The 27,440-nt window shown below is 36.6% G+C and overlaps 1 protein-coding gene across 2 annotated transcripts in view; it reads left to right on the top strand.

The window, feature by feature from the left end:
- The window catches only part of SRFBP1 (serum response factor binding protein 1), a 70,557-nt gene that overhangs the window by 30,563 nt on the left and 12,554 nt on the right, over nucleotides 1–27,440 (top strand). Inside the window, exon 4 of one of the 2 annotated variants that reach the window (XM_059175765.1) lies at nucleotides 13,192–13,263. The exons of the other annotated variant lie outside the window; for it this stretch is intronic. Coding sequence (XP_059031748.1) covers nucleotides 13,192–13,263 — 72 coding nt within the window. The remainder of the gene's footprint in view (nucleotides 1–13,191; nucleotides 13,264–27,440) is intronic. 2 annotated transcript variants of the gene reach the window in all.

The raw sequence follows: 27,440 nt of genomic DNA, 5'->3' as shown, positions 1-27,440 counted from the left end.
TTGTAGAAAGGAGGAAATAATAGGGATCATAGTGGAAATAAACAAAACAGAGACACAGTAGAAAAGATTAATGAAACTAAGAGGTGGTTCTTTCAAAAGATAAATAAAATAGATAAATCATTACCAAGACTTATCACCCAAAAAAAAGGGACAACCCCAAATAAATAAAATCAGAAGTGGAAGAGAAGTATAAAATGCAAAGATCATAAGACTGCTGTGAACATTTCTATGCCAACAAATTTGACAGCCTATAGGAAATGGATAAATTCCTAGAAACATATAATCTTTCAAGACTGAGGAAGAGATAGAATATCTGGACAGACTAATTGCTAATAGTGAAATTGAATCAGTAATCAAAAAACTCCCATCACGCAAAGTCCAGGATCAGATGGCTTCACAGTTGAGTTCTAAACATTTAAAGAAGAGTTACTTCCTGTCCTCCTCAAACTACTCTAAAAAATTGAAGAGAAAGGAACTCTTCCAAAGTCATTCTATAGGACCAACCTTACTCTTTTGCCTAAACAAAGACACTGTATAAAAACATACAGGCCAATATCCCTGATGAAGAAATAGTTGATTCAAAATATTAGGGAACCAGGGGCACCTGTGTGGCTCAGTGGGTTAAACCTCTGCCTTTGGCTCAGGTCATGATCCCACAGTCCTGTGATCAAGCCCACATTGGGCTCTCTGCTCAGCGGGGAGCCTGCTTCCCCCCATCACTGCCTGTCTCTCTGCCTAGTTGTGATCTGTCAAATAAATGTCTGTCAAATAAATCTTAAAAAAATATGTTAGGGAACCGAATTCAACAGTACAGTGAAAGAACTATACATCATGGTCAAGTGGGACTTACTCAAGGGATGAAAGGGTGGTTCAATATCTGCAAATCATTCAGCATGATATACCACATAAGTAAAATGAAGAATAAAAAGCATAGTCATCTCAAGAGATGCACAAAAAGCATTTGACAAAATTCAGCATCCACCTGGGACAAAAGCTATCAGGTGGGTAAAGAGGGAAATGTACCTCAACATAATGAAAGCCATATATGATAAATCCACAACTAACATCATACTCATTGGTGAAAATTTGAAACTTTTCCCTCTAAGATCAGAATAAGACAAGGATGCCCACTCTCACCACTTTTATTCAACATGGTTCTAGACAAGAAAAAGGAAAGGCATCCAGATTGCAAAGGAAGAAGTACAAATTGTCACTGATTATTGTTGTTATGGTACTATATGTAGAAAACCCTGAAGCCTCTAGCTTGTGTTTTAAAGTCTATTTTACCAAGTTTTGCTACCCCAGATTTCCTTTCGTTTCTCTTTGCATGGATTATCCTTTTCTATCCCTTCACTCCATCTATAGGCCTGAAGTAAGTCTCTCCTATGCAGCTTATAGGGGGGGTCTTATTTTTTGTTTTTATCCATTCATTCATCCTCTATCTGTTCATTGGCGTATTTAGTCTGTTTACATTTAAAACAATTATTCGTAGGTATGTACCATCAATAACTTTTTATTGGGATATTTGTCTTTTTACACAGTGCCTGGTGTTCTGCACAGTGGAAAGCTCTCAGTAACATGTTTCAAATATTAATATGTACATCTAAATAAATAAGTTTTTAAGAGATTATATAGTAAAGAGCCATTAGATTTTTCTAATCAGATTGAAGATAAATCTTTATCATAGTTACTGGTGAATTTTTTAGTTTACTTTTTTTAATCCTTCGTCTAACAGTAATGCTTGAGACTTTGTTGTTCATTTTTCATTTCAGGTTTAAGAATTTGAATTTCAAAATAAGTTCAGTGTGTTGATATATTTTAAGATATAGAAGAGTGCAATTAAAAAAGCAAAGAAGAATAAAGCTACTTGTGTCACATCCTAAGGTTTACAAGTCGGGTTGATAACCTTTTTTGTACTCTGCAATTGTGTGTTAGTCTGTTCCTTTATCTTAAAACTGGAAATATTTCCTATTTGACCTCCTTGCTGTGGGGATTATATCCATAATGGAATCCTGAACCTACAGGTAGGGTAATGGCTGTCCACAGGAGGGAACCAAGTTCAATAGACAGTACAGGAGAAAAAGCAAAATGGGGATAGAAACATAACAGAAGCATGACGAAGAGGCCCACAGTGTCGGATGACTCTGAGCTGTCTCCTCTGAGCAGCAGAGACTGGAGATGCCATTAGTTGCAATAGGGAACACAGAAATAGGTAAAGGAGGAAGACAGAGATACTTTATTTGGAAAAAAAAAATCCCTTGGCAGTATGATGACAGAGTATACCTTATTGAAGTTCCATCTGGTAGAACTGTATTTAGGAAACAGTAGAACAATATTTAAGAACAGTTTTGTTGTCACTGTAGGGTAACCATAATGAAATTTCCATCTGTGGAAAAAGCATGAAGATTTGGATGTCAGTAGCTCTCTCACGAGCTATTTCAGATTCTGTATTTCAGAGAAATACATTTCTTGCCTCATTTCCAAGTAGACCACCCCCCCCAAAAAAATCTCTAAGAATTCAGACTTCTGTCACCCTTTAATTCTTTGTATCTGGTTTTACCCCTCATAACCTAAACATACTCCAATTTTAGTCACATTTTGTCTTCTATTTTATGAAGTTAAAAGCTCTACCTTAATGAGAGCCTCTTGGAATTAAAAAAGTCAGGGACGCCTGGGTGGCTCAGTTGGTTGGACGACTTCCTTCGGCTCAGGTCATGATCCTGGAGTCCCGGGATCGAGTCCCGCTTCGGGCTCCCAGCTCCATGGGAAGTCTGCTTCTCCCTCTGACCTTCTCCTTGCTCATGCTCTCTCTCACTATCTCTCTCTCAAATAAATAAATAAAATCTTTGGGGAAAAAAAAAAAAGTCAGCATGGTTACTGCCTCCAAGTTACTTTTTGTCTTGACTCAGTCTCCCTGCCCACAGTGTGATTTGGAACAGTTTGATTGCAAACATACTTTGCCCACTGACTCCGAGACAACACTACAGTGGTTATCTAGTCACGAGTCAGAAGATACGGGTCTCAAAAGCCTCTGGAAAAAAGAAGGAAAGAGAGATAGCCCAATAATCAAAATTGGGATTACCTCATTCCAATTAAATTCACCATTTGAATATAAGCAAAGCAGTAGTATCCAGCATAATGTGGAATAAAGGAACTGGAATATTCCGATGAGTCTTGCTATTAGTGAATGACTACTTTTCATGTAGGAAACTTGAACAACTTTACTTGAATGTGATAAGGAAGGAATGAAAACCATTTCTGATTTATCACGACTGACAACAGAATATGGCAAAAAGCAGAATGTGGGGTTTCTAGGCCCAGCCTTGTCATAATACCTTGAATGGATCTCTTAAATTTTCTTGGGTTAACATTTCCTTTTAGGCTCATTGGTTCACTGGAAGGATTCACAATACTTAAAAAAAGCTTTTATTCTCACAGTAATATTTTATTACTGTTCAAGGATACACAAAACAAACTGAGGGTTGCTGGGGGGAGGGGGGTTGGGAGAAGGGGGGTGGGGTTATGGACATTGGGGAGGGTATGTGCTTTGGTGAGTACTGTGAAGTGTGTAAACCTGGCGATTCACAGACCTGTACCCCGGGGATAAAAATATATGTTTATAAAAAATAAAAAATTAAAAAAAAAATAAAATGACAATAGTGACTGTTAAAAAAAAAAATCAGCAAAAGGAGGGGCACCTGGGTGGCTCAGTGGATTAAGCCTCTGCCTTTGGCTCGGGTCATGGTCTCAGGGTCCTGCGATTGAGCCCTGAGTTGGGCTCTCTGCTCAGCAGGGAACCTGCCTCCCCCTCTCCCTCTGCCTGCTTGTGATTTCTTTCTCTCTCTGCCAAATAAGTAAATAAAATCTTAAAAAAAAAAGTCAACATGGCTGTCCTCATCAGTGACTCAGACTTAACCCTTCCAGAGCATAGACATAGCCACCCTAAGTCACGTTGTTAGCTCAACTATCTGATCAAATTGCTATCCTGTGTTCGAAGGCTCAGAACTCATCTCCAGAAGCTGGCCAATGGCCAGTCCTAAAGATACACCTTTTTCAGTTATGTGCAGAGTTTGAGCAACCCAGGCCTGCTGAGTTAACCCTTTTCTGCATGGGGGTAGAATTACATAATAGCTTAAGTGTCTTGCAATTCTAATGTTTTAGCGAATGGAGTGCAATTCCTCTCATATAAATTATAAAGAATTTAATGCTTTATTTCATCTTTGAGATGGATTGGATAATTCTAATTATTTGAAAGCTTAAATAAAAAAATAAATTATACTGATGCTAGAAAGTAAAGCTGGATTGAATCTCTAACAATGAAAGAAGTTGTGTTTTACACAAGTCAACACAGAGCCCTGCTCACTGATGAGTAAACTCCCAAATGAAAAAAATCCCAAGATTAAGATTTTCAGACTTGAGTCATAAGGAAGTCAAGGAAAAGAAACTACTTAAGCCCAGTTTCAGAAGCTCAGTCAGCATTTAATTAGTAAATTACTGTTATTTTTCTATTTCCCTTGCATTGGTGAAAACTTTTTTTTTTTTTAAGTGAAAAACACTTTATAGGATTTCTCTACAATTGAATAAAATTGCTCAGGTTTTACTTGTCTAATTTAGCATGAATCTTTTTTAGAGTTGTTTAGTGCAGTATTCCATATTTTGCATCTGTAATTTAACTCTGGTATTTTCATTTTCCTATTGTTTATCCTTGATTCATGGTTTTCTAGTTGCGAATGGCTTTGTGTTTTTGCTACTTATCTTTTTTTTGTTGTCACTTAATGTGTTTGCTCATATTTATTGGATTTTAAAATGTTAAAAAATTTCTTTTCCTAAATTGAAATGTATATAGGTAGTTTTCTCCCTACGTCGATAATGTACAACTTTGGTATAAAATTTGCAAATTACCACATGGAAAAATGCTAATTGTTCTACATTTGAAATTGTTGAATATTTGACATAGTTATATTCAATTTATTTTTTTTAAGATTTTATTTATTTATTTGACAGGCAGAGATCACAAGTAGGCAGAGAGGCAGGCAGATAGAGAGAGAGGTGGAAGCAGGCTCCCTGCTGAGCAGAGAGCCCAATGCAGGACTTGATCCCAGGATCCTGAGATCATGACCTGAGCCTAAGGCAGAGGCTTTAACCCACTGAGCCACCCAGGCGCCCTAAGTTATATTCAATTTAAAATAGTGAAAAACCTTTCTAAGATTTAAGAGAACTACTTTTATCTGGAAAAAGGCTTTAGAATTAATTTTATATAAAAGAAAACTGAGTGTTCCTGTCTGGTTAGTCATTTTATTTAGAATTAACTCCATACACGAGAAATTGCGAAATGCATGGTTATTCCACAAGCCCTGAACTAGTGTCTTTTCTCTCACATTGGTAATGGATATTTTCTTAAGCAGTGCATGAGGGGACCAGATAACCTTTCAAAAGTAAATACTTGTAAAATGACCTTGGAATGAATAAATAGCTGCTATGTAAAATGTCTGCTGCAGGGTCTAGAAATGGACCTTAGTTTTCCATTTGGCTTAAAATCTTTTCTGAGAGGGAATAAAGTCTTACCTTTTAGCTGCCACCTGCCTAACTTATTAGCTAATGTGGTTCCTACCCATTCACAACATAAAATGTATGTTTCAGTGACTCCTTAAGTAGTAGTAATTTACCTTCTCTGGTTCCTTTTTTTTAAAAAAATGTTTTTTTTAAGGAAGCATATTAACGTACAATACTTTAGAGCAGTAAATGCTCCACCTTGCAACCCCCTAGTCGTCCTCCTTGCCATCCTTTCCAGAATTTGTTCTCTTCAGCTTTGCTTCATAAAGAAAAAGCCCACATTTGCAACTAAATAGTTGTTGGCAAATCCTGAATTTGACTTTTCTATTGATGAGAGACTTTACTGATCTCTTTTAGGTTTTCTCTTTTCTCACTTAGAAATAGGCATTTTAAATTTCTTTAGTCTGATCCAGTTCTGTTCAGTAAATGTTTTGTATGGGGTCTAATAGGCAGAGGTAGATAAAACACCTTTCTTACCCTTGAAGAACCTACACTCGAGGCTTTTCATCCCATTTCTATATCAAGAAAATGGAAGGCAAAGGTTAACATAATCATAAATTATTCTGAGACTGTTTTATATTGTATCTTAGGCCATTTCAGTTTGACTAGATAGCTTACTGCCTGACCATGTTCAGGTTTGTTTCCTTCCCATGCACTTGAAACAAAACTGTCCTCAACAAGCTGGTTGGTTATAGTGCACCTCCACTTCTGAATTGTTAGGCAGAAAACTGAAATTGTTGGAACTCTTTATGGTTCAAGCCTCTCAGTCCCATTTGTCTTTCAGAGTTCTTCCCTTTTTACCTAAATTAAGGCTTTTTGGAGTTTTATCCGCAAACCTTGCAATTTTACTTGCTTTTAGAACTCTTGCAGGGAACCATTCATTTATAACAAAGATAATAGATGCATTCAGGTAAGATAGCACAGCTGGAAATCATATGAGCTATCAATCATCCCAAGTATTCTTTGAAAATTGTGAATTACTTCATGTTTAAAAAAAAAAAAAAAAAAAAGTCCATTCCCAGTATCCCTAGTGAACCTTAATGAATCTTGGTATAGCAGCTAACTTTCATAACCCATTTGCAGGGTAATTTATTCTTAAAATATGACTAAAATTGTACAGCCAAATTATAACCCATTATTTAGTTTTTCACTCAATCCAAGAAAAATGAAAATGTTTTTTAAAACTTCTTCCTTTGAAATTATATTAGATATCCTGAGTCAGAATGTACATAAATCTAGAATATAGAGAAATAAGAGACAGTTTGTGAATTCTGAAAGTTAGCATGAACTTCCCAAGTGGACTCCACAGTGGACTCTTAGAAGGATTCAGAAAGGCTGTGGGTTAAATTTCCTCTTGCCTCCTAAGGGAATACTAACATTTGAGATGCTTTCGATTCACTTATGACAGTATATCAGGAGTCTTATTCTGAAAGCAGTACCTGATCCCTTATGAGTAAACATACAGGGAAGGAGGAATAACTTCATAATATACTGTATTTATATCTGTTTTTGCATTGTCTAAAAAGACATTTGATTTATTAGCTTCTCACTGTCTACTTATGTTAGCACTAAATAAAAATTCTAGGTTTGGTATAGCATTCCTAGCTGTACAGTTTTGCTACTTAAATACTATTTAAAAGTATTGTATGAACTAAACTTAGGAGATAGCATCCCCTGTGCTGTCATGTGCTTATATTTAAAACAAAGGCAATAAACAAGCTGGCTCCAAAATACCCAAGAATGAGTGTTGTCATAAGGAATGCTTAAGTCATTCATCTGCATCTAAATCTTATTTCGATAATATAAGGTAAGTATTTTACTCTGGGCATTATTTATGGTACAGAGTGCTTGTCCAAATAATACAGCATAATGAATAATATGAAGGTTGGTAGGATATAGAAAGTATTTTAGCTTCTTAGTGCTGCTCTAAAAAATTATCATAAATTTAATGGCTTAAAACAGCAAGGATATAGTATCTTAGAGTTCTAGCAGTCAGAAGCCTTAAAATCAGAGTGTCATCAAGGTTGTATACCTTCTGGAGAGTAGAGGAGAATCAATCTCCTGCCATTTTCAGCTTTTAGAGGCCACTGGGATTCCTTTGCTCATGGCCCCTCCTTTCATCTTCAAGGCCACCAGGGTAGCATCTTCAGGTTTCAGTCTCCTGCTCTTGCTCATTTCCTTTCTCCCTCCCCCACTGCCACCCTGTTCTCTTTATCTAACTCCTATTCTCTGCTCCTCTCCCATGAAGACTCTTGGTTACTTTAGGACCATCTGGATAATTCAGGATAATACACACATCTTAAAATCCTTAATTTAGTTAAATCTGCAAGATCCCTTTGGCCCTGTAAGGTAGCACACTCGCAGGCTCTGGGAATTGGGACATGGACATATTTGGAAAGCCATTCAACCTAGTAACCTAGTACATAATGTGCAAATAATAGTTACTTATGTTGTAAAAGTAGAGGTTATTAAAATCCTAATTTGTGTTGCTGGTTATACTGCCAAAGTAAGAATGTAAACAGATGCTTTTCCCTTCTTCAGTTTAAGAATATGTTCTCTGCTTAGTAGCCATTTTTCAGAGGTATTACATTCCTTAAAGGCTTCTTTAGTTTTGATTGTGTGGATAATTTAAGTTTATTGTCTACTGTGTGTCTAGGGTTTTTGAGTTTTTTCAGAAAGAACAGATGAGATAGAGAGCAGGTACTCTGGCACTTGAGTAGTAAACCACTCTTTATCTCAGGCCCAAGAGTTTATGTCTTCTGCTTGCATCCTTACTTACTTACAGTAAGTAAGCCACATGTCAGGCTTACTTACTAACTTTCAGACCCTTCACAGATCTTGACAGTGCCTCCTGCTTGTAGTTTACCCAAGAAATGCCCAGCCTTTTTTATTGGCACTCATGTTTCTTTAAATATTCTCAACCTCATTAAAGTCAGATCAATTTCAGTTTCCCTGTTAAGCGTATTCTGTATTTTGAACCTTTATAACATTTTCCCAATGGTATTTCGGAAAGACCACGTAAGTTGCCAGAATTAGGTGCTGGGGTTGTTTAGTGCCTCACACTTGTTAAAAAACACCTATTTTTTTGTTTGTTTTGAAAGGTATAATAAATAAGCTTCTATAAATCATTTCTACCTACTTTAAAACTAGAAGGTTCTGGTGGCTCAGTGGGTTAAAGCCTCTGCCTTCGGCTCAGGTCATGATCCCAGGGTCCTGGGATCGAGCCCCGCATCAGGCTCTCTGCTCCGTGGGGAGCCTGCTTTCTCCCCTCTCTCTGCCTGCCTCTCTGCCTACTTGTGATTTCTGTCTGTCAAATAAGTAAAATCTTTAAAAAACAACAACAACAAACTAGAAGGTTCTTATACCTAGAAGATTCTGAACATGTTTAGTGCACATGACATTGTGAACCATGAGATAGAGTTTAACTTTTGTGTCAGTTTTTATATCAATGCTTTAAATATGGTGGAAATCTTTTGGATTATATCAAAGTGGCAATAAAATAGATTATGATCCAATAGATCGCTAATTAGGTCAGTTATTAATTAATCTTTAATTAATTAGGTCAGTCTTACCACCTACTAACAATAGGACCTTGGAAAAATCACATGATGTGAGTCTTCCTTTCCATTTGAGAAATGAAGAAAAAAGATAATTTAGGTTCCTTTTAGTTGACTATTCATTCACTTTTGTTTCCTTATTTATATACTTGTCTCAAAAATAAAAACCACTTTCAATGTGTCCCATAGATTATGAAATGCAGTGTTGCCTTATTAATTTTCAGAAACCCTGAAATTTCTGTTTATATTTTTCCTTTCCCAAGAGTTGTTTGAAGTTTTTGTTGTTTTGTTTTGTTTTAAAAATTCTGGGTAGATAAGCCTTTTTGTCTGTTGGTTTTCTTTAATTCCTGCTTTTTCACTGGGATCAGGGAATGTTGTTTTTAGCATTTTACTTGATGAACTTACTAATACCTACTTTGACTTACTATACAATAAATTTTTTAATGTTCAAAATAAATATAAGACAGATAAAATGTTCAAAATAAATCTGTAAGATAGATTCAAAATTATGTTAAGATTTTCTAATGCTTTCCCCCCTATTTTCACTGAACTGCTGTATAAAAGTCTTCTGTTAATAGTATGTTTCCGTTTTTCCATATCGTGGAAATCTCCTGTGTCTTATTTCATTTTTTTCTTTAATTATTCTTCCTCTGATACATGATCTCAACTCCTGTTTTCTTTTCTTTTTTTTTTTTTTTAAGATTTTTATTTATTTACTTGACAGAGAAAGATCACAAGTAGACAGAGAGGCAGGCAGAGAGAGAAAGAGGAGGAAGCAGGCTCCCTGCTGAGCAGAGAGGGACTCCATCCCAGGACCCTAAGATCATGACCTGACCCGAAGGCAGAGGCTTTAACCCACTGAGCCACCCAGGTGCCCCTCAATTCCTGCTTTCTTACTGTTACTATTTGCCTCATATATCTTGGCGAATTTATTTTTAGCCTTTTTGAATTGCTGTGTTTTTTGGGTATCTCATATCTACATAGTGTAGACTTAAGTTTTGCTTTTAGATCCAATTTGGAGGGTTTTTTCTAGTTATCAACTTCCCCAGTATCTTAATCTTCTACTCCCTGTTTCTCTGTGCAAGTTTGTAATGCAGTGAGTGCTAGGTTGAGTTTGGTGTTAGTTTCTCATCTTGGAGATACTTTGAAGTTTATTGTATCCTCTATCTCCTCATAATGATGAAGGCATGGTTCACATAGTCCTTGTTGAGTTTATTCTTTTGGAGGGAGTATGAGGATTGGTTGAAATTTAAGCAGCATTATCTTCTGTACATATTAATTTCATATTTGCAATAACACTAAACTGATTTACTCTTAGAATGATTTTTTTTTACTTACAGAGTAGAAAAAAGATACTTATAGCCAGCCAACAAAAAAAATTAGACTTTAAAGATTTTTTCATTTATTTATTTGACAGACAGAGATCACAAGTAGGCAGAGAGGTGGCGGTGGGGCGGGGGGTTGGGGGGTAGGCTCCCCGCTGAGCAGAGAGCCCAATGCGGGACTTGATCCAGGACCCTGGAATCATGACCCGAGCTGAAGGCAGAGGCTTTAACCCCCTGAGCCACCCAGGTGCCCCAAATTTGGATGTTTTTAATTATAAATAGTTTTAGTGACTTTAAACTGACAGGGAGGCCATCTTTCAAATTAGCTCATTAATTTCTAAAGCGATATTACACACACACATTTAAAAGAGTCTATTATTTTCATGCTCTTTATATACATTTGTTTTACATACACATTTTTTCCCAGTTGTATTCCTGTATACAAAATATTCTGTATTCTCAGAAACTGTGCTTTCTGATCTTTCTGACATTGGACCGTTAATATCAGTATTGCTTTTTTTTTTTTTTTCATTCAGTTCATCTTCCAAAAGCATAGTATAGCTCTTTACTACAGAACATGTGGTAATTTTTCAGGAGTTATACAAATCAGCATATACAAGGATAGTTACTCCATTCTTATTAAAAAGATTTTAAAAATCAGAAAACATACTAATGTCCAATAATAGGTTGGTTAAATAAATAAAGACAGCTATGTAAGAGAATAAAAAGAAAATGGATAGATATTTGCTCTGTCATTAAATGATAAAACTAGTTTACAAAATGCTATGGTCCTGGTGTTTTTTTGTTTTGTTGTTGTTTTTTTTTAAGATGCATTTGTTTATTTGAGAAGGAGAGAGAGAGAGAGTATGGCTGCAAGTATGTGAGTGGGGAGAGGGACCGAGGTAGAAAGAAAGAGAGCAGACTCCCCGCTGAGAGGGAGCCCGAGGCAGGGCTTGATCTCATGACCCCTTAACAGGGACTGAGCCAAAACCAAGAGTTGGAGGCTCAACCAACTCAGCTCAGCCACACAGGTGCCCTGATCCTATTTTTGTTTAAAATATAATTTGGGGTCACCTTGGTGACACAGTCAGTTAAGCCTCCAGCCCTTGGTTTTGGCTCAGGTTGTGATCCCAGTGTTGTGAGTCTGAGCACTGTGGGGAGCTTCATGCTCAGTGTGGAGTGTGCTTCATACTCTCTCTCCTTTTTTCTCTGTCTCTGTGTCTCTCTCTCTGTCTCTAAATAAATCTTAAAACTATATATAATTTAAATAATTTTCACGGAATAGTTTATTTTTTTTTTACCATATCACACATTTATCTAACTTACTGTCACTCAGTGTTATTTTAAAACGAACTATCTGATTTTATTTACCTTTCTTCCAAATAGTATTTTGAAAAAAATACACAAATGTCTATTGTAGTTTTTCATGCATGGTAGCATAACTTGATAACTGTTAAGAGAAATTTCATTTTTGTGGGATCTAAAGCTCTCATTCTTTAGTGAACTATATTATCAAACTTAATTCTATTAAAGAAGCATATAAAAGGGTGTATATTGAAATTACAACCATGTCACTGTTAGTAATTTTACTTATTTTTCTCTGCTTTTCTGGTTTTAATTTTCTAAAATAAATTTGGATTAATTCCTTGCAATGTAAAAGTCTTTTGTAGGTTAGATTATTATTATTTTTTTTAAGATTTTATTTATTTATTTGACAGAGAGAAATCACAAGTAGACGGAGAGGCAGGCAGAGAGAGAGAGGGAAGCAGCCTCCCTGCTGAGCAGAGAGCCCGATGCGGGACTCTATCCCAGGACCCTGAGATCATGACCTGAGCCGAAGGCAGCGGCTTAACCCACTGAGCCACCCAGGCACCCCATAGGTTATATTATTTAATCATTAATTAAAAGTATGCATTTCTCAGGGTGCCTGGGTGGCTCAGTGGGTTAAAGCCTCTGCCTTCAGCTCAGGTCATGATCCCAGGGTCCTGGGATCAAGCCCAGCATCAGGATCTCTTGCTCAGCGGGGTGCCTGCTTCCTCTCTCTCTCTGCCTGCCTCTCTGCCTACTTGTGATCTCTGTCTGTCAAAAAAAATAATAATAATAATAAAAGTATGCATTTCTTTATAAATCTTGACATTTCTCTATAAAATGATATAATTGCTAATGTCCTGAAATGTCATTAAAATAAGGTAATACTTTCTTTGAAATGTAGAAGTTTTAAATTAATATTTTGAGTAATATTAATCTTATTTCCATTAAAGAACTGTTACTAAGCTGGAAATTTCATGGCACATGAAATTTGCTGGCTTCCATGGAATCTGATTGTATTTGTCCTAGGAGGATTAGCTCTTAAATTCATTTTGCTGTGGTTTTTCATAGTATGATAATTTCATACTATGTGATTGAAGTTGTTCTCATCTAAAATTAAGAACTTATTTAATATCAGATTTCATAAAAGCAAAACATGGGAAGTATTAAAATAATGAATGATGCATTAAATACTGAATGGTGCATTAAAATTAGACTCATAACTGCGTGCCTGGGTGGCTCAGTCGGTTAAGCATCCTACTCTTGATTCCAGTTGAGGTCATGATCCTCAGGGTCGTGAGATAGAGCCCCACCTAGGGCTCCATGCTGGGCATGAAACCTGCTTAAGATTCTCTCTTACCTCTCCCTATGCTCCTCTCCCACAAAAATAAATAGGTAAGTAAGATTAAACTCATAACTAAAATCTCCCCCCCCTTTTTTTTTAACAGGAATTGAAACCTGATGTAGTAACTAAATCTGCGCTCGGTGATGATATCAGCTTTGAAAAAATCTGCAAAAAGGTGTGTCTGCAATGGATTGACTTTCTTTTAAAAAAAGTTACCTCTTTATATGGTTGACCAACTTTTTCTTACCACCTTTTTCCTTGAAGAAAAAAACTTAACCCAGTTACTATTAGAATATGATGATTTTCCCCACTTCAGCTCTGTTATTGCCGTCAAAAAAAATTTTTATGGTAATTTACGAATTTTGCTTTGCTTATGATAGCACACCTTCAAGGTCCGTAAATGTATGTTGAACTTAATGTGGCATTCGTGTGTTAGTAACAATTCATTTGTTAATTTTAATAATCATAACAAAGAATATTTTTATTTTTTCCAAATAATTTTTATGACTATTTCATTTAATCTCTGTACTTAGTACTTGTGAAAGATTATTTTTACCCTCTTTTTACAAATGAGGGAACTGTAGGTCAGAAAGAATGAAGTGAGCTGAGTAAAAGTATACCAAATGGCAGTTGGGACTTTTACCCAGTTCTCCTGCTCCTACTATTTTCCCCTTTTTCATTTCTGCCTGCTTTGCTAATGTCTACATAGGACAGTTCCAGCCTAAGAGCGGATTTTGGATTAATGGATGTTTCTGTGTTGCTTCTCTGTTTTCACATTCATTGGCATTTGCTCTAATGTATATTATTTCATGTTTCTTGCATTTATGTCCACTTTGCTTTTTTTTTCTAGTTTCTTAATGTGGAAACTTCAGTTACTGATTTTAGAGATTGTTTCTTTTCTAACAAGCATTTAGTGTTGCAAAGTTGCTTTATGTAAGCACTCCTTTAGCTGCACCCTTAAATTTGATAGGTTGTATTTTCATTTTCTTTTCTTTTCTTTTTTTTCTTTTTTTTTTTTTTTTGTATTTCCATTTTCTTTGAGTTCACAGTATTTTAAATTTCCCTTGAAACTTTCTATTTCACCATGGTGTAGTTAGAAGTATGTTGTTTAATTTCTGAACAGTTAAGGGGTCTTCTAGGTGTGTTTTCATGACTGTTTCCTTTGTGATCCATGAGCAGACTTTTTATGATTTTTATTTGTGTTGTAGTCCAGAATGGCTTATATTGGTGACTATTTCATATGCACTTAAAAACAGTATGTTTTCTCTTGGCATCAGTGTCCTAAAAATGTCAAGTAGATCTCTTAGTTTTTGGTGTTGTTTAGGTGATTTATATCTTTACTGATTTTCTGCCTATTTATTTTATTGATTATCCAGAGCCTTATGTTAGAATATCCAACTATAGATGTTAGTTTGCCTATTCCCGCCCTGAGGAAAGGATGCTCTGATTCTTTGTTTTTATAGACTAGCACTGACTTTTCTGCAAGTGATATGAGACATGTTAGATTTTAAAACATTTTAAGAAAGCCAGAATATGAAAGGTTTTTATTTGTTTGATACAAGGGAGAACTTGTTGGTGCCATTGTCCTGATGAGAAAAGCCACACTAAATCCCAAACGTGATTTTACAACAGTTTCTTTATTTTGTACTAGAATAATTCTACAGTAAATATTCTTATTTCAAGGGATTTTTTCATAAAGAGAGGAAAAACTAAACTAAAACTAAACTGGTTTGGTCTGTATCTCAGACAAAATAATGATATGTTAAATATAATAGTAATGGAATAAAAATGTTATAGAATTTTTTTATCTTGAGAGTTAAAAAAATAATAATAATAATCAGGGGCACCTGGGTGGCTCAGTGGGTTAAAGCCTCTGCTTTCAGCTCAGGTCGTGATCTCAGGGTCCTGGGATCGAGCCCCCATTAGGCTCTCTGCTCTCTCTCCCCGCCCCCGCCTGTCTCTCTGCCTACTTGTGATCTCTGTCTGTCAAAATAAATAAATAAAATATTTTTTAAAAAATCAGTTTTCCATAATAAATTTTTGAGCTTTCTAAAGGTTGCTGAATTTTAAAGGTATTCATTAATGTTTAATTTATGGTTCAAGTGAAAAGCATCTTCTCTGCCAGATTGTTTTCACTTTGGAAGATTAACATTAGTGTATGTGTAATATTTATAAAATCAGTTTTTTAGGGTATCTTCTTCCATTTACAACCCTTCCTTCAACTTTCCAGAGTGTGGAATGTCATTTATCCAGAAAAAAAAATGGGCAACAAACATCTGTATTAGCTTATCATCATTATTTTATATTAGTAAATTCATTTGCATATGACAGGATTTGTAGTCATGAAAATTTTTTTAATGAATTTATTTTAGGGAAACAGTGCTCGGGTGCCTGAGCAGGGCCTGAGAGGCAGTTGGGGGGCGGAGAAGAGGGACAATCAGACTCCCTGCTAAGTACAGAGCCTAGAGGGCTAGATCTCAGAACCCTGCGATCTGAGCTGAAATCCAGTTGGACACTTAACTGACTGAGCCACTGAAGTCCCCCTATAGGGGTGAGATTTTTAATACTAATTCAGATAAAAAGTTTAGGATCTTGGAGCGCTTTGCTAGCTCATCCAGTTACTCAGCTGCCTTGGGCTCAGATCATGAACCCAGGGTTCTGGGATCCAGCCCCATGTTGGGCTCCCTGCTGAGCAGGGAGCCTGCTTCTCCCTCTGGCTCTCCCCCTGCCTCTTCCTGTGCTCATGCTCACTCGCATGCTGGTGTGCTCTTGCTCTCGGAAAATAAATAAATAAAAATCTTTTTTTAAAAAAGGAAGTTTAGGATCTCACTGTCAAGGGTCAAGTGAAACCTGGTTACATTTCTGCTGTTTATACCTTCCTCTAAACAAAAGCAAGGAAGGAAGGGAAGCTGGAGAGGGAGGAAGGAGAAACAGTTCTGTTTCATCCAAGTTCTTGAGGGAACCCTGGAGGAATTTAAAGCCAAAGGAAACTGCCCTGCTTAAAAAATCATTTCAGATTCCTCCAAAGCTATTTGATTTCACCTATTTTGTTGGTGTTTTATTTCATTTGGGATATTCTCCCATTGGATTCAGGTTCTTCTGTTTGAAAACCTGCTAATAAATTAAACCTCTAAAAAATGGTGCAGGCAACAGTGTTGTTGTGAAGAAAGGATTGATTGCTCTTCAGTGTGTCACAGGAAGTGAGCTCAGTGAAAGATAACCTCACAGAAATGAAGCCTGTTACATAGAGCTCTGTACATTTGAGGCTATCTGTTGATCAGATCAGAGCAGAGCAAAATAATTTATGTAATATCTTACAGCTTGCACAGTTCTTCCATACACATTCTTATCTCAGTTGATCTTACAACAGTGATCTCATGTAGAAAGCATTGATTTGCACATATGTGCACACAATGTGTGTGTGTGTAGTATTTTCAAATGTAGAAAAGGGGTAGAAAGGTTAAGTAGGCAGCTAATGTGTGTATGATGGAAGTTGAAAGCTAGAGAGTGGAAGAATGAGAATTTTGACATTTCCAGAAAGCTGGGGCCAGGATTTCAGAAACTTCTCAATTCAAAACGTGTTGCACACGAAGCAATCAGCTAGGCCCTGGTGGACGATAACAAAGGGAATAGGAAACTCAATATTTTCCAGAGGAATATATAATCTAGTAGGGAGTATAAGACAGGTATATTAAACAACTGCTGGATAAGGGGAAGCAAATTAATATTTGTGAACATCTGTTAACAGTTGCTGACTCAATTAGGTGCTTTATATATGTTAGCTTTCTCAGGGAAGATGATAACTCCATTTAATGAAGCACATATTGGCCCAGGAAGGTCAAAAATATACCTATAGGCAGACGTTAGCAGATAACAGATCTAAGGTCTAAACCCTGGTCTCAGCCTACAAAACAAAGGTTTAGGAGAAAAGGCTCGAGTGGGTCCCTATTTTGTAAGACTCCATTTTAGAATCCTGTTGTCTCAGGGATTACAAGAACCCAACCAATGCAAAAAGGTCTCCTGTTGCCTTCAGTGTGGGTTCTAAGCCAGAGGTTGCCAGAGTTCTTCTAATCCAGCTGAATGGACTGTTTCTTATTACCTGCCTACTTATTTTTAGTAAATGGACACATATATCTTTAGGTGAAACTAGAATTGAAATTAAGTATAAAAATTAAGAATACTCCTCCCAGCATTCTGCCTCTACCAGTTCACTCTGAGTCAGGTTGTTGTAGGCGGCTTTTCACAGGAAGGAACACTGCATGTAAGAGAGCTTTTTCATTTTTAGACTGTTGTTTGTATTCACATGTACATTCTCAAGATTCTTTTCAGAATTGAACACCCAATGCTTGTGTTCATAAAAAATACCCATATGCCAAAATAAAATTTTTCCATAAAAAGATGAGGTGTTTTCCTCTTTTTTACTTAATTTATTTGAAATGGAAGAAACTGGAGGTGTGTGAAAACCACAATTTCCTGAGAATTTTCCATGGCAAATGTTGTGTCAATGTTAAATAAGGAAAGCTGTGGTTCCCTCATACCCTCAAATATTATGAAGACTTTTTTCATGCAGGTGTAAAAAGTGTTCATAGAGAATGCTTAGCCTTTAGTCAATTTTTGTTAATTTCAGGTATATGACTGTATTCAGATTTCTGTAAACCTCTGTAACATTTTTCATCTTTTTTTTTTTAAGATTTTATATATTTATTTGACACACAGAGAGAGATCACAAGTAGGCAGAGAGGCAGGCAGAGAGAGAGGGAGAAGCAGGCTCCCTGCTTAGCAGAGAGCCTGATCTGGGGCTCGATCCCAGGACCCTAAGATCATGACCTGAAGCAGAGGCTTAACTCACTGAGCCACCCAGGTGCCCCCATTTTTCATCTTTCCAGTGAAGTTTATCACATTCTGTCTTGGATGAATTCATTGTTCATTTGTCAACCTTTTAAATTAGAGCAAGATTGTGAGCCTCAAAAGATGATGTTCATGTCCTTATGTGAAGACCGTGTGTGTCTTTATGTGTAAGACCATTTATTTAGGCATGTTTATATACGTATGAACATCAGTGAATACAAAGTGGGAAAAAGTGAGTGAGGCAGGAAGGTGAGCAGTAGTGAAATAAGGAGGAGTAAAGAATTCGAAAGGTCTCTTGACCGGTTCTGCTCTGCTTACTCTTGTGTGTTCTTACCCTCTGCCCAAAGACTTAAGCAAACTGTAGACACAGCAGACAGCTGCCGAAACCCAAAGCACAGCCAAAGCTTCAGACCTCCTCCCACTTACTTTACAAGGCTCTCTTTTATGCTTATATTTCATTTCTCTCCAAAGAGATTTGAAAGGGGGGGCTTGGAGATGAGTCACAGAATGAGAGAAAGTTATCTCAAATAATTTTAGAAGAAAACTGCTTGAGAAAGACTGAATTCAGAAACCCGTCTGTCATTTGTCACTTCTGTTCCCAGATGGCTAGGTAATCTGGAAATAAGACTGTTAGTCTAATTATTAGATAAAATCAATGGTCTTTGTTCCCTTTTACCTCTTGTTAAAATTTGAAGTAAAAAAATGCATTGAATGATTTCAAATTGCTTTGTTAAGAAAAAAATCAAGCAAGTTGAAAATATTTTATTTGACATTGTTTACTTAGGAGAAATAAGGGTTATTTAAATGATTGTTTTCATTTATAAAACATGATATTTTAAACTAAAAATTCCATTAAATCAAACATTTTAAGAAATACATGTGTACTTTTTTTTGGTCCTTGAAGAATGAAAACTGAAATCCTTAGTATTTGTAAAGCATGCCATTAACAGTTTTTCCATTTGCAGCTTTTCCCCATTAGAATATTTTTTCTAGTCCACAAATCGTAAGTTACTCAGATTTGCAAATTAGTAACTGACCATCAAGAACAGATAAAATTTAACTTAAAAAACTAGCAATTAAGCATCAAACAAAGTTTGAAGAACTAGATGTATCTTAAGAAGATCTGTACAATGCATTCTATTTGCAAAGATTGCTGGTTAGCAAAGGAAAGAGGCTTAAATTTCTAGGAGTTTCTGCATTCAGATTAGTGTTGCTTTGCCATTAGCTGCCTGACTTCAAGCAGTTCACCTACTGTCTCTGGCTCTTGCCTTTTTTTTTTTTTTTTTTTTCCCCATTTCTCTAATAGACTCTTGAAGTTCAAACATTCTGGTAATGTATTTTTGACCCCCTTCAAAGGCCTTATTGTAGCAGATGTAAAAATAACAGGGCTTATCCTTTCCGTGTTCAGTTTCATTTTGCCAAAAAAATGGTTTTGTGCGCCCTCGCATACTCAAGTTTTATGGCATTTATTTGCTGTATTATCTGTTGATGTTTTAGTTTTCTTAAAAGACTATGACATTGTTCATGTTTCAGTATAACAAGAATAGTTGTTCTCTAAGACTTTGGTGATGGTGTTGAGTAAGCCAACTTTAACAAAATTTCCAGTTTATAAAAACTAGAAGCAATAAGGACATGCAGTAGTATGTATTCGCAAATATCATAATGCTACAAAGTAGGTTTGTCACATATCTGTAAGACCACATTATTGTTAAATAGATTGCCAGCTGAATGCTGAATGAATGATAATTTGAGAAGGTATTTCTTTGCTTTTTGGCCCTAACGATGCTGATATATTAAGTATTTTGGTAAAAATTTTTGTGTTTTTTGTTTCTAGTTTTATTGAAATATAATTGACATATAACAAACATTGTGTGAGTTTAAGTTATTATATAGCTTTATGGTTTGATACACGTATATGTTATGAAATATTACCATAATCTTAATTATCATATCTATCACCATATGTATAATTACAATTTTTTGTGGCGAGTGCCTATGAGATGTACTGTCTTAGGTGCTTTCAAGTATTTAATGAAGTATTGGTGTCTATAATCACCAGACTGAATGTTCGATCTCTAGAACTTACTCATCTTTTAACTGAAAATTTGTACCCTTTGACCAAAGTCTTTGTATTTCCTCCACTACCACCTCAAGTCTCTGGCAACCACCATTCTGCTCTTGCCTCTCTGAGTTTGGTTTTTTTAGATTCCATGTATAAATCATACTATGCAGTATTTGTCTTTCTCTCTCTGTTTCTTTCACTCATAGTAATGCCTACCAGATTCATCCATGTTGAGTATGGAAGGATTTTTTTCTTTCTCGTGGCTAAATAATACTCTTTTACACAAGAGTATTTGTGTATACACCTTGTTTTCTTTTTTCATTTCATCTGTCAGTGGGCTCTTGGTTGTTTCTGGGTCTTGGATATCATGAATAATACTGCAGTGAGTGTGGTATCTCTTTGAGATAGTGATTTCATTTCCTTCAGGTGTATACCTGGAAGTGAGATTGCTAGCTCATATGTAGCTCTAGTTATAATTTGTTGAGGAACCTCATCTTTTTTCCCTCTTGTCTGTACTTGTCTGCATTCTCACCAGCAGTACTGCAGGGCTCCCTTTTCTCCACATACTCGCCAACACTTGTTAGTTCTTGTTTGAGAGTAACCATTTTAACAAGTGTAAATAGTGTCTCACTGTGGTTTTGATTTACATTTCCCTTGTGATTAGTAATGTTGCACTTCTTTTCGTGTATCTTCTGGCCATTTCTTCTTTTGAAAAATATCTGCTCAAGACCGCCATCCATTTTTAATCAGATTTTATATTTTTGTAGTAGATAATAAATGGTAACTTTATTAATGATAAGAAAGAGAATAAGTCTCTTTTCTACATAGTCACCATTGAGATTTTATATTTACTTGCTGTTGACTTGTATACGTTCCTTCCATATTGTGGATATTAGCCCCTTATCTGAGATACGGTTTCCAACTATTTTCTCTGATTCTATAGATTGCCTTTTCACTTTGTTGTTGTTTCTTTTGTTTTGCAATAAAGTTGTAGTTTGATGTAGCCTCACTTCTTTATTTTTGCTTTTGTTGCTTGTGCTGTCGGTGTCACATCCAAAAAAACATTCCCAAGACCAGTGTGTCAGGGAATTTTTTCCCCTAAGTGTTCTAGGAGTTTTCTCTCACATTTAAGTTTTTTAGTCCAGTTCAAGCTGATTTCACTGAGTCATGTAAGATATGGATCTAGTTTCATTCTTTGACATACCAGTGTCTAGTTTTTCCAATACCATTTATTGAAAAGACTCTCTTTTCCCCTTCGAGTATTCTTGGCCTTCTTGTCAAATAGCAGTTTACTGTATATGCATTTGTTTATTCCTGGACTCTCACTTCTATTCCATTGCTGTGTATGTCTGTTTTAATGTCAGTGCCATACTATTTTTATTAGTATAGCTTTGTACTATCATTTGAAATTAGGAAGTGTAATGCCTCCAGCTTTGTTCCTTCTCAGGATTGGTGTTGTGGCTATTTGGAGTCTTTTGTAGTTCCATACAAATTTGAGGAATTTTTTTTAATATGTGTGAAAAATGCCATTGTGATTTTGATAGCGATAATTTTGAATTTATAGATAACTTTGGGTATTGTGGATATTTTAACTATATCAGTTTTTCCAATCCATAATCATGAGATCCCTTTTTGATTTTTTGTGCCCTCTTCAATTTCTGTCATTAAAGTATTACAGTTTTCAGTGTACAGATCTCTCTTTGTTGTATTTATCCCTAAGCATTTTATTGGTTTTGATGATATTGCTTCTCCATCTCCCTCTGCCTCTCCCCACCATTCTTGTTCTTGCTCATTCTGTTCTCTCTCTCTCTCTCTCTCTCTCTCAAATAAATAAATAAATAATCTTTTTTTTTTTTTAAAAAAAAAGGCTTTGTTGGGGGAGGGGAAGTACTCTTAGCAATAAAACACTTTGAACAGAATAATATAATTTTTATTTACTGATGACATTTACTGCTTTTTTAAACACACACACAAATTGCATTTAATTACAAAAGTAAAGCTGGGGTTTATATAATTCTTGATATTAAATTATTAAGTAATTATACCTGATTAGTAACTGCTTAATTGTATATATCTGTATAGCTTGTAAATTCAGGCCTTTTATGTTCTTTGAACTCAGTACTGTTACATATGGATGCATAAGCTCTATGCTGCACACTCCCATTGTGATGGCACCCCTGGTATTATGCAATGACCTTTTTTTTTTTTAAGATTTTATTTATTTATTTGACAGACAGAAATCACAAGTAGGCAGAGAGGCAGGCAGAGAGAAAGGAGGAAGCAGGCTTCCTGCTGAGCAGAGAGCCCGATGTGGGGCTCAATCCCAGGACCCTGGGACCATGACCTGAGCCAAAGGCAGAGGCTTTAACCCACTGAGCCACCCAAGCGCCCTGCAATGACCTTTTTTTAAAAATCAATCTTAACTTCTTGTTAACCTGATATTCTCTTCAAGTTAAGTCCTCCATGAAGGTTGCAGTATGAAAGCACAGTTAAAAGGGAAGGCAGACAACATCCAAGCATAATGATGTCTTCATTTATTAGAGTAATAACATAATTTTAGAATTATAAATCCTATTCTAGGGCCTTTTTTTAAAAAATAGAATTTATTGAAGTCAGAGCCCTGAGTCACAGTTACTCTGGGATATCTTCCAGGACATTGCTAAGTAAACTTGATGATAAAATGATTCTTAACAAAATAGTTTTTACTTAGAGTCAGCACTAAACATGCAAGTATTACCAGTGGTCTTCTAAACCTTCTTACATCTAGGATGATGGGATGTAATTAGCTCTGGGAAAAAGAATACACAGTTCATCAGAGCTTTTAATATCTTGTCAAAGAAGGGGCGCCTGGATGGCTCAGTTGGTTCAGTGACAGCCTTCAGCTCAAGTAATGATCTTGGAGTCCCGGGATCAAGTCCTGCACCAGGCTTCTAGCTCCATGGGGAGTCTGCTCCTCTCTGACCTCCCCTCTCATGCTGTCTCTCTCTCTCTATAAAATAAATAAAGAAAATCCTTTAAAAAATAAAAAATATAATAATAAGTTGTCAAAGCAGAGATTTGGAACAATAGTAGTTATGTTTTCGAACAATTTTTTATGAGCACAGTCAAATTATTTAGGATTCCCATAACTTCTTATCCAAAAGATGTGAAATCAGCTTATGATTAGAACAGTTATTTTCTAGTTTATCTGTTTTACAAATACAGTTGTTCATATTTTAGGGATTATCTCTGAGGTGAGTTATTAGTAGCTACAAAGTGGAAATACAGTCAGTGAAAGAAGCAGTTAAGGAGTAACAGCTGCTGTTGGAGGGTCTTCTTTTTCTTTGTAAGGTGGGGGGTGGGCAAGCTCTTGGGACTTGTATATTTCTCAGAACTAATTGGTATTGTTGTCATTATTTTTACATTTAAGTCTACTGAGATAAGTAAGTCCTGGCAATTAAAACATTCTGCTTTTTCACTGAATACCAAATTTTATCTCAAGTTGTGTCACCATTTAGGAAAAACAGTTAATGCTTTAAGACTATAACTTGTTGCTTTGATATGGCAACAAAAGTCTGTTGTGATAGTGTTTTGTTTTATTTCTTTTTTCTTCTTAATATTTTATTTTATTTATTTAGAGAGCACATCTGAGGAAGGGTAGGGGCAGAGGGAGTGGGGGAGAGAATCTCAAGCAGACTTCATGTGAAGCACAGAGCCTGACAAGGGACCCAGTCTCATAACCCCATACCATGACCTGAGCCAAAACCAAGAGTTGGAGGCTCAACTGACTGAGCCACCCAGGTGCCCCTGTTGTTTGTTTGTTTGTTTGTTTTTTGGTTTGGGGGTTTTTTGAGGGTTTTTTAAAATTTCTTTCACTGTTCAGAATTCATTGTTTGTGCACCACACCCAGTGCTCCATGCAATATGTGCCCTCCTTAATTAATACCCACCACCAGGCTCACCCAACCTCCCACTCCCCTCCCCTCCAAAACCCTGATTGTTTCTCAGAGCCCAAAGTCTCTCATGGTTCGTCTCCCCCTCCAATTTCCCCCAACTCCCTTTTCCTCTCCAGCACCCCATGTGTTTGTTTTAAATTTAACTTTAGAACATCATGAACCTGCCAGAAATTTACTTTGTATTTTTTCCTAATTTTTTAGTTTACGCCCACCAGGGATTCTATTTGTATATTATTAGAGCAGGTGTCACACTTTTTCTGTAAAGTAATTCTGTATATAATAAGTATTTTAGGCTTTGCAGGCCATATATTCTCTGTCACCTCTACTCAACTCTGCTGTGTGACATAGTAGAGCTGTAGACAGTATGTAAATGAATGAATTTTGCTGTGTTTCGTTGAAACCTTATTTTAAAAAACAGGCAGCAGGTGAGAACTGGCCCATGAGCCAGTTTGCGAACCACCAGTTTTGAGAGTCAAGTATTTCTACAAGACTTTTTTGTGAAAATGACAGTTCTCCATTAATACTTCCTGACTTTGAACTTCAGTTGGTTTTCAGGGGATTTTACTCCACACATTAATATGTCACTATTAGTATATTTTAAGTATTAGCTATTGACTTCCTATGATGGTTTATAAGCATTTAGATCTCTTTCCTCTTCCGGACCTTTTGTCATGTATGTACCTTCCTTACCCCTTCCATCCTCCTAAGGCACTTGGGTCAAATTCAGATTAGATGAGCATTTAGTGATTTTGTCATTTTGACTAGGAGTCATGTTGTGAGTGATGATTATTTTTCCTTTTCTGCACAATATTTGTTTCCTATAGTTTATTTTTCCTTGGTAGTTTCCTGTCTTCTCTCTCGTGTAAAACCAAACTGCTCTTCAGTTACTGAAATCTCTGAAGATGTTTAATACACCATGGATGCTTGGGTGGCTCAGTTGGTTAAGGGTCTGACTTCAGCTCAGGTCATGATCTCCGGATCCTGGGATCAAGCCCCACATGGGGCTCTCTGCTCAGGGAAGAGCCCACTTTTCCCTCTCTCTTTGCCCCTCACCCCACTCGTGCATGTTTGTGCTCTCTCTCTCAAATAAATAAAATCTTGGGGCACCTGGGTGGCTCAGTGGCTTAAAGCCTCTGCCTTCAGCTCAGGTTATGTTCCCAAGGTCCTGGATGGAGCCCCGTATCAGGCTCTCTGCTCAGCAGGGAGCCTGCTTCCCTTCCTCTCTCTCTGCCTGCCTCTCTGCTTGTGATCTCTGTCAAATAAATAAAATCTTTTAAAAAAATAATAAAATAAAATAAAATCTTAAAAAAAAAAAGAAAAGTTGTTTGATACACCAGGTATTCTAAATCTCCTTATCATCGTGCATCTCCCATTTCTTATATCCCATACATTCCTCGTCCTTTATATCCTTCTTTACTTTATGGAGCTAGTACCTTCTAAGGAGAAAGGCTCAACAGATGTAAGCTTTTTTAAACCTTGCATGTCGGGAAGTATTTTTTATTCTTCCCTAATTTAGGGATCATTTTCCTACAGAATTTTTATTCAATTATCTTTGACCTCCAATTTTGATTCCTGATTTTTTTTATTTATTTATTTTTTAGTAAATTTTTTCTCTCTCTGGAAGCATGTAGACTCTAGCATTCTGATGTGATTCTCAATTTTCTCTCTTTTTTTTAAGTAAAATTTTACTTATTTATTTGACAGAGAGAAAGGTCACAAGTAGGCAGAGAGACAGGGCCGGGGGGCAGGCTCCCCGCTGAGCAGAGAGCCCGATGCAAGCTCGATCCCAGGACCCTGGGATCATGACCTGAGCCAAAGGCAGAGGTTTAACCCACTGAGCCACCCAGGCGCTCCTAATCCTTGATTTTCATTATCATGTTGGCCTTTCCAGCATGAAAAGTAATGTCCCTCATCAGGGGTTCTGTGTTACAGCTTTTAATATACACCCTATAAAACTAAATCATACATATTTGACTTATATGTTCAGCAACCCATCTTGTTACTGAGTGACTTAGGGTACCCGCACTAGGTTTTCTTCCCAGATTTTCTCATGTATCTCCAAGGGAGATGAAATAGGTAAGAAGTCCCGTATTGGACTTCAGGAAACCCCACAAGGTATTGAAGAAGCAAAGGCTTATCTTAATCCTGTGTATACTGAATAGTCTCCAGATGGCCTACGTTTCTTGGACAAGATTAAACAGAGGCAATATCGAAGAGCCTAATTGGGGTTCCTGGGTGGCTCAATGGGTTGAATATATTCCTTGGGCTCAGGTCATGATCTCAGGATCCTGGGATTGAGCCCTGCATCGGGCTTTCTTCTCAGTGGGGAGCGTGCTTCCCCCTCTCTCTCTGCCTGCCTCTCTGCTTACTTGTGATCTCTCTCTCTCTCTCTCGCTCGCTCTCGCTCTGTTAAATAAATAAATAAAATCTTTAAAAAATATATATCTAAGAGCCTAAGAAAATCAAAGTTTATAGTTACCCTAAGGCTGCTAAAGTACCACAAACTTAGGTGCTTTAAAACAACAAAATGTATTCTGTCATGTTTCAAGAGGCTAGAAATCTGAAATCAAGATGACAGTAGGGCTAAGATCCTCGAAAGTTTCTAGGGAAAAACCTTTCCTTGCTTCTTCCAACTTGTGGTGAACCATGGCTTTTGGCAAGATAACTGCAGTCTCTGCCTCAGCCTTCTTCCCTCCCTGTGCCTATATCCAAGTGTCCCCCTGATGAGGACATCAGTTATATTAGATTGATGGCCACACTAATCCAGCATATCTGCCTTTTAATTATCTCTGCAAAGACCCTCTTTCCATGTAAGGTACATTCTGAGTTTGTAGTTGGATATAAATTTTAGAGGGATATTCTTTAATATACAAGGTAATTAGACCACAGATATAATTTAAAGAAGTTATTCTCTGGGTAACATTGCCTAGATAAGCCCTCCAAACACAGTAAACTTCAGACAACTGTCATCTTGTATTTACTAATGTCCTCACGTTTGTATTACTAGGAGGGAAAAAAGTTTTATAGTGGGCTATTAACAGTGAAGAGAAATTTAAAATAAAGACACTTGAAGCTGACAGCTCTATTTTCACACACACTGACATGTATTCATTTGTTTTATGGGATATTTATTGAATGCAGATTGTTACCATTTATTGTTCCAAGCCCTAGGTCTATAGGAATGAGGAAAACAGAGCCCCTGCCTCATAGATGGGAAAGTATCTGTGCTGGCATGCGATGTTAAGTGATAAGTAGATAAAGAGTTATGGGAAGTGTTGGTCAGATACCATGTGAGGAGATATGTGAATAATAAGAGATGATCGATCATGTATATATTGGGGAGTACAGTGTGGAAAGAAGAGCTTACAGTGACATAGCCTAAACATCAGAAGGCAGTAAAGCTTAAAGAAGAACAGAGAATGGCATATCTTAATCTGGCTACCTTTTTAAAAACTCATTGTGATGCTCTATGGAAAATCAGGAGTGGGGGAGCAAGTGACCAAGTTTG

Source organism: Mustela lutreola, chromosome 5 (genome assembly GCF_030435805.1).
Source record: "Mustela lutreola isolate mMusLut2 chromosome 5, mMusLut2.pri, whole genome shotgun sequence".
Lineage (NCBI taxonomy): Eukaryota > Metazoa > Chordata > Mammalia > Carnivora > Mustelidae > Mustela > Mustela lutreola.
This window is presented reverse-complemented; position numbering and strand designations above follow the sequence as displayed.